The sequence below is a fragment of the Pteropus medius genome, unplaced genomic scaffold, assembly GCF_902729225.1.
Source record: "Pteropus medius unplaced genomic scaffold, Ma_sr-lr_union100, whole genome shotgun sequence".
In the NCBI taxonomy this organism is placed as follows: Eukaryota; Metazoa; Chordata; class Mammalia; order Chiroptera; family Pteropodidae; genus Pteropus; species Pteropus medius.
In genome coordinates this window covers 167336-175079 of record NW_024343580.1, presented here as the reverse complement: position 1 = coordinate 175079, position 7744 = coordinate 167336, and the positions used below count along the sequence as shown (strand labels likewise).

Sequence of the window (7744 nt, the reverse complement as noted above, 5' to 3'; positions counted from 1 at the left end):
TGTGCTTCATGCCAGATATGCGGCAAGTGGTACAATGCAGTCTGACCCTGCGTCCAAAGCAGGCGCCAGACTCCCCCTGTCCTCATGGTCTTGGGGGCCCCAGCTCTGTGAGGGGGGAGGGGGAGGGTAGAGGCGCCTACAGGAACCCTGCCCTGGCCAGCCCCCTGGAGCCAGGGCGGGTCTGCAGGACGGGGCGCCTCCGACGTCGGGGAAGTAACCGCGCTGCTCTCTCTCTCTCTCCCCGCCTCCCGCTGGATGTTTAGGCCAGAATCACCTCTTGGCCCAAAGAAAACCCGGGCTCCTGGTTCAGTGAATTCAAGCGCGGTAAACTGGTAAGAAGCCTCCGCCCCCCGCGGGTGCCCTTCAAACCCGCGCATCTCCTATCTTACAGAGTAAACTGGCCCGCTGGCCCAAAGAGCGGCCCTCCACCTGGTATAGTCAGTTCAAGCGAGGGTCCCTGGTAAGTGCCCCGGGCGCTGCCTGCCTGCCGCACGGCCTGACTCGCGGCTCTGCATGGGACACGGCCGCCCGGTGCCGCGCCTGCTCACGCCCCTATGGCCGAACCGCTCCGCAGCACGTGACGGCCAGACGCGGCGTCGGCGCCCACGCCTGCCACCCCCACGGCAGTGCCTGTCAGCCTGCGAGCAGCTTCCGCTCAGTGCGGGCCCTCAGCCGGCGTCCGGGGCGCCCGGGGCCGCAGCGGGGGCTGCTGGGCACCGAGGCCCCCGACGGCAGGAGCGCAAGGGCCTTGTTCTGCCCGGCCCCGCGGGCAGGCCCTGGGCCATTCCCCGTCTGGAGTTCTCCCCACAGCCATCCCGCCTGCCCCTCCCAGCGACTGCCGGGGCCCGAGGGGGCCTCTCTGATCCCCGAGCTGGCTGTGGGTGTCTCCACTGCATCCCACACGGCTGTCTCAGTCCCTCTGTCCACTTCTGGGGCGCCGGCTTTAATTAATTCTCCAGAAACGGAGTCAGCATCCCTCGGAAGGACTGAACATGCTGCTTTTCCAGCCAGGCGAGACTGAGCTGGCTCGGACTATTTCCATGAGGCCAGCGGCTGTTCACGCACAGGGAGCATTTGTCCCTGAACACATCGAGTGTGACAGGTCCCTGTCCTGGAACGTGGGCAGAGTCCATGCTCTTTTCCTAGCATACAGGCCAGACTCCCAGAATGTGGGTGCCATCAGAGCCCCACTTTGCTTGGTACGGTCACTTCCTCGGGTCTAGCTGTCCCCTGCTTCAGCGGCCTCTGAAGGCGGCCCTGCCTCGCTCGGAAGCCAGCTCTTGGCCTCTCCGACGTCCAGCCCACCCATCGGCCTTCGGTCCCCGCAGCCCAGCCTCTCCGCGGGGCACAGAGGCCGCGTTTCCCGCATGGGTTCACAGAGCTGTGGCTTGCAGGCGGCTTTGGCCCTGTCACACCTGCCAAGGTTCCTTGTTCCCAAACCTCAGGCCGCTTGGCGGCTAGTGATCAATCTCTCACGCCCTCGATGTCCCTGATTTCCAAGTCACTGCAGGCTGGGCAGATGCTGAGGTTCGCGCTCACCTGGCCGTCTGCGGAGACCCCTCAGGCCCCCTCCCCGTGCCTCCTGTTCTCTCCCCGTCCCCCGCCTCTCTCGCACTGTCCTCAAGAAGGGTGTCTGGCACGCAGAAGGACCTGAAGCGGACGCCCGCTCAGAGGGGGCGGGCCTGGTGCCCGGCTGCTCAAGCGGGGGGGCGGTGGGCGCAGGGGTCAGGCGGGGAAGGGACCAGGGAGCGGTGCGGCCCCCAGACTCAGGGAGGCAGGGCTTAGCCCTGCTGTCCCCGGACAGGCCCCTCACGCCCCCGCACCCACTCACCACGCTCCCAGGAAATGGTCACGGAGCACCTGTCCCCCCAGAAAGCCCCCCTCCTACTCTGTCCTGTTTCACAGTTGACCAAGGACGGGGGCAAAGGGATGGTCCAGGGAAGACGCCAGCATCCCCTCTGTCCCCACTCATTGCTTCTGGTCTTCTGTGCACGTCATGAGTGGGCGGGACACAGATGCGGGTCCCTCTCGAAGAAATAGGCGCTTCATCTGGGCTGGCCGCCCCGGGCGTACCCCGCGAGGCGTCGTGCAGAGACCCTCTCCCCGGGGAGGCAGGGTCTCACGGTGAGGCCTGGGGCTCCGCCTGGGGCACCGGGCTTCAGGTCCTGCTGCGTCCAGCACCGCCCGCCCCTGCCACGCGCATGCACCCTCTGTCAAGTCAGTCACGTTTCCTCCCACAAGGAGCACCTGCTGGTCTGGACTGCGGTTGGTATTCAGGGCCTCCCTCGAGGCCCGCCTGTAAGGTTTCCAGGCACCGCCTGCAGAGCTGGCATTGGCCAGTGGCTCTGCTCTCCCTGCCCCATGGGAAGGAGCAGGGTCTGGGCCTGGCCCTGCCGCCCTCAGCTGTGTGGTTATGTGTACAAAGTAAGAAGGCAGCGTCCATTTAAATTCTCCGCCAGTGTTCAGGATGGCTCTTTCGGATGGGCTGGGGGCAGGACAGCGGTGCGGTGGCAGCGGCGAAGGCGGGGCCCGCTGGCCTCAAACCTTGACGTTTGTCCGCTGCATCATCTGACATGGACACACGATGGCCCTCACTCGGCCAACGTCTGTGAGGAGAGCCTGGCCTGGCCTTTCGGGCAGAGACGGCTCTCCGTTGGGGCCTGGGCGGCAGGGAGCAGCACCTGTGTCTTTAGCTGTGTCGAGGGGCCCAGAAAGCTGGGGTTCGCAAGCAAGATGGAGACCGCGGGCCTCATCTCCCAGGGTGCCCTGTTCCAGCCCCGGGCCCTGCTGAGCCAAAGAGCCCAGTCGTGGGATGTTGAGCTGGTGATCTGGAGAAATCACTTGAGGATCAGCACGGCCTCTTTCCCTGATGCCCGGCCCTGGCCTTGGGGCAGAGCGAGGGTCGTCCCACCAGAGTGCCCCACCAAGCACGGCCAAGGGGGGGCACCCCAGGCCCCTGCTTTCCCCACCGAGTGGCCTCCCACGGCTCCCCTGTGCTCCCATGAGGGCACCTGGTCACTTCAGCCCTCCGGCTCTTGGTCCTGTGGCTCATGACCTCCCCTGGGCCAGGCTTCCTGCCTGCTGGCCGAATGCCTCTGTCCGCTCTGCCTCCCATTCTCGTGGCCCTGGGCCAGGACCGGGTGTGTCACTGGCGGTCGGCAGGTGGTTTCCATTTATCAATGTCATCTAACGAGCACTCTGCTCTCTTCAGGGCATAGTGACAGGGACACACTTGCCCACAAGGGAGCTCACAGTCCAGAGAGCGCTACAGACCAGGCACCTGGCACCTAGGACATGAGGGTCCGGTGCGGGTGTGGGGGACCTTACAGCTGGCAGGGAGCATAGACGCTGAGCCAGGCCAGGGTGGGGGTCCAAGGGCACCTACCCCGGGCAGGCTTCCTGGAGGAGGAGGCACGAGAGCTGAGCCCTGGAAGATGAGTAGGGTTCAGCCAGGCACAGGGGAGTAGGTGTGTTATTTAGGTCCCCGAAGGAAGCGAGGCATGGCTCGCTCTGTCCCGGGGACCCCGTGAGCACGTGCCGTGCGCTCCGGGTGGACAGCGGCGGACGAAACTTCAGCAGCCCCGCTGCGCCCCCCTCGGCTGAGCACCCGCTTCCCGTCCCCGCAGCTCTCCTACGTGGACGCCGAGGGCAGCCCAGTGGGTGTGGTGCAGATGACCTTCCTGCGCCTGCTGAGCGCCTCCGCCCGCCAGAACGTCACCTACAACTGCTACCAGTCTGTCGCCTGGCAGGACGCCACCACGGGCAGCTACGACAAGGCCATGCGCTTCCTGGGCTCCAACGACGAGGAGATGTCCCATGACAACTGTCCCTACATCCGCGCCCTGGTGGACGGCTGCGCGGTGAGTGTCACTGTGTCTGCTCGTTCAGCCGACCGGGCTCACCAGGCAGTGCCGCCTGTGGCTGCCCTCAGCGCGTGGCTGACCCAGGCTGCCACACGTGGGTCAGGAGGGGAAGGCCGAGACCGGACAGGAGGAGCCAGGGTGCCTGGGTCCGTGGCCCCATCCCTGGTGTGATGTGGAGCCAAAGATGAGGGACTATCGTGGGTCCACTTCGGAATTGAGGCTCCTGTCCTTAGAAGGGTCTGTTCAGGGAACGGCCGGAGCTGAGGCCGGCCTTGCTCCTGGGAACACAGCTGTGCTGGGCCGCGGTCTGCCACTGAGAGCGACAGCCGGAACCACGGCTGCTGCCGTTACCAGCCCTGCGGTGGCCAGGCCCACGTCAGGCCATCTCCCTGGACTCCGAGCTGCCCGCTGGGGAGGGCAGTCCTGCTCCCGGCCAGGCGGCACGGGCCTGACAGGCAGGAGACTGGCTCAGGCCGCATGGCTGGTCAGGGCTGGGGTCGCACTTGTGCCTTGGTGCCTGGGCCCCCCGTCTGCTCACCGTCCTCTGCACCCCCACTCTGGGCCCCCAGCCGAGAGTCAGCCCCCTGGGCTGCATCTCCAGGGGTGGGCGGCCCCCAAGTCTGAGCTGTGTCCTTGTGTCCTGGAGGTCATGAGGCCAAAACCATGCACAAGGGGTAGGTAGTCCTGTCAAAACCCTCGGACGTTGCCCTCAGGTGGCCTTTTAGAGGCTGGCGGTGGGGGCGCCAAGAAGCACTGCCTGTCACATCTTGAACTTGGACCCCATTCTATTCACCATCTATTCTCCAGAGACCTGCCCACGGCCCCAGGCCAGCTCCCACAGGGACAGGCTGCTGTGGGCTCCACCCCTGCTCGGTCCAGGGCCAGCCCTGCACCCCTGGAGGCCCCTCTCTGTGGGTGCCGTGTTGGCCATCTCCTGGGTCCTGATGTCCTGGGCTGAGCTCCCGACTGTGCCGGGTCCAGGGTGTCCCGAGCACGCAGCCGCCTCCATGTGCACGAATGGCCAGGGTGTCACCTGGGTCTTTCCCCACGTGCAGGCGCTCCAAGGCGCGTGTGGGACGTGGGCTTTTCCCTTGTGACCGCTGAGGGGTCCAGCACTGTGTGGTCCTGGGGTGACGATGCCAGCAGGCTCGTTCGGGGGAGCGAGAGGCGGTGCTGAGCCCGGGGTAGGGCTATGGGGTAGCCGCCTCTCCAGAGCAGGGCTGTGCGGACCCAGGTCCCCAACTTGCCCCACCCCACCCCCCGACTGGCCCTGGGAAGTTCCGTTCCTTCTCCCCAGAAAAGGGTCTGTTACAAACCAGGGGCTGCTTGGGGTGACCAGAGAGAGAGGGACCAGAACGGGGCGACCAGAGGGGGGTGGCCCGGGAGCCCCCCCAACGCCGCCCACTGCTCCTGCCCGCAGGTGAGAAAGGGCTATCAGAAGACGGTGCTGGAGATCGACACGCCGAAGGTGGAGCAGGTGCCCGTGGTGGACATCATGTTCAGTGACTTCGGGGACGCGGCGCAGAAGTTCGGATTCGAAGTGGGGCCGGCTTGCTTCCTGGGCTAGGAGCCCGCGCCGGCCCCACGGCCAACCTCGTGACCTCAGCGCGCCGCCTGTGGGTGTCCTGGACAGTGGAGGCCCCTCGTCCCCCCGACCTCGTCTGCGCCTCGGCGCCCCGCCGGGCCGCACCCCAAACCAGAGAGAGCAAAGGGAAAGAGCCATGTCCCCACCCCAGAGCCGAATCACATGACCTAGACGCCCCGCAGCGCTCGGCCAGACCGCTGTCCCCGAGGGGCAGGGCAGATTCTCGACGCCACAGCGTTTGGAGATCGCGTCTGTTACAAAGCTCAACTCGAAGACGTGTATCCCCCTCCGACCTTCAAAATCTGTCCCGAGGCAAGCCACGTAAAGGTCACCCCCACCCACCAGAGCCTCTGGTCCCAACCACACGATCCATTCACGGGCCAAATGTCACTCTCCCTGTGCCTTTCCGGTGGATTAAAGGTGCTTCTGTTTTTGTGAGTTTTAAGTAAATATTTGTATTGTATTGTCATGAACATTCAGTGTCCCTGACTTTCAATCACACATGTAAACCCAGCTCGGTCCCAGTCCCACTGGGAGAAGGGGACGAGGGGCGGGTGCCCACTCTGGACGCAATCCGAGCCTGCCGAGACGTGCGCGCCGCAGCGCCCGGGACCGGAACACGCGGTAAATCGGAGGTGTGCCCAGAGCAGCGAGAAGTCACGCCGCCACGTAAAGAGCAGGTGCCAGTACCTTCCCAGCAAGATTTCATTGGCTCCGGATATTTTTTTACTGGGGAGGAAAAAGAGAATTTGATACTTTACCTTTTCTCCGTGCACTTAGATGAGCAGGCGGGCTTGAGCTGACTTGGAGTGCGTCCTTTTCCCGTTTGGCTTCCTGCAGAGCCTGGCGGGGGAGTGTCCAGGGCAGGAAACCCTGTTTTCTGTAGATGACAATTGGAAGCCGGTGCTTGTTTTCACACTTCTCCCTTGTGGTGCTATCTGTTTGGAGATCTTGAAGGCGGCCTGGGGGTACCTGGCCATGCCTCATCCCCCCCCACGTTCCTCCACAATCCGCATTTTTGCCAAGGACGTTAAGATAAACGCACGTAGCCTTGCTCCCCGCTGGGCCCCTGGCTCTGACGCCCCCCGATGGTGTTCGGGAGGCCTGTGACCGGTATTAGGTGGCGCGTCTGTGACCTGAACGCGCACAGCACAAGACGCTCTCCGCATTGCGTACGGTGTCACCATCGCAGAGCGCGCTCGGCTGCCGGATGTTTGTGGTGCTAACTTCTGTCCCGAGAACTGTACTGAAGCCGTTCGGTTGTCCCCGTGCAGACGGCGGCCTCCACGGACAGAGCCACGTGCGAGGAAGTCTGTCCCCAGTGCCGCCGGCCCGCGGAACGCAGCGTGCATTTCCATCGGCGGCGCGCCGGGTGCGGCCTCGGCCGGCCGGGCTCCCCCGGGAGTCCTCTGAGCGCGAGGCGAGGGGCTGCCTCGTGGGCGAGGACCCGAGGGCCGGCGGGGAAGAGCGTCCCTTTACTGTGAAAAGCTGGCCTCGTGCAATGCCCTTGCTCTCTGCGACGACAGAGGCCGGGCCCCGGGGCCCTGCTCAGCCCCCTCGGGAGCAGCTGTGGCCTGTCACAGCTCTGGTGCTGTCCCCTGCCCACCCTGGCCCATCGGAAAACGGCTCCCGCTGAGGAAGCCACTGCAGAGCCACCCAGGGGACTGGGTCCCGCTCTTGCCAAAGGAAGTCTGGCTTCGCGTGTCCCTCGAACCCGGGACCTTCGAAGCACGCGCCCGTGACTGTCACGTTCATCTCTTCACACGCAAAGCCATACCCTAGGATTGCCACGCCCCGTGGGTCCCTCTAGGTCATGTGATTCCGGTTTGACTTCTCATCCCTCCTGAACCTGCCTTTTCTTGTCACTTTCTTCCTCCGTCGGTCCCTTCAAAGCTGTTGTAATTTGTACTGAAGTCAAAACGTCTCCCCAGACCACCTGGCTACCGTATATTGCAATAAAATTACTTCTTATATTTGCAGAAATTCTTTTGGCGTAATTTTCTTTTTTCTTCTTAATCTATATAATTGGACACGTCGATGAATAGAAAGCAGAAACAGCAAACAGAAAACCCGTGGTAAAGATCCTAGGACATTGGGCCCTCGAAAATACAACGTCAAATGACACGTTGTACATTTGCGACAAATCAATACACGTGTTCATGAGTTTCAACTGTAACGCCCAGGAAAGGGTGTTTCAAAATATTTTAAAGCTGTGTAACAGAAGAATAATTGTAAGTTTTTCAATAAATCAAGTTTCCTGTTTCCACAGTAAGTGCATGTGATTGGCTGTCTTCTT

At 63.3% G+C, this 7744-nt stretch overlaps 1 protein-coding gene across 1 annotated transcript in view; it reads left to right on the top strand.

The window, feature by feature from the left end:
• COL5A1 (collagen type V alpha 1 chain) overlaps nucleotides 1–7431 on the top strand; it is a 139611-nt gene extending 132180 nt beyond the window's left edge. Inside the window, exons 53-55 of the mRNA XM_039867607.1 lie at nucleotides 392–460; nucleotides 3627–3860; nucleotides 5284–7431. Of these exons, the coding sequence (XP_039723541.1) occupies nucleotides 392–460; nucleotides 3627–3860; nucleotides 5284–5430 (450 nt within the window). The 3' untranslated portion in view covers nucleotides 5431–7431. The remainder of the gene's footprint in view (nucleotides 1–391; nucleotides 461–3626; nucleotides 3861–5283) is intronic.
• Nucleotides 7432–7744: the final 313 nt, after the last annotated feature.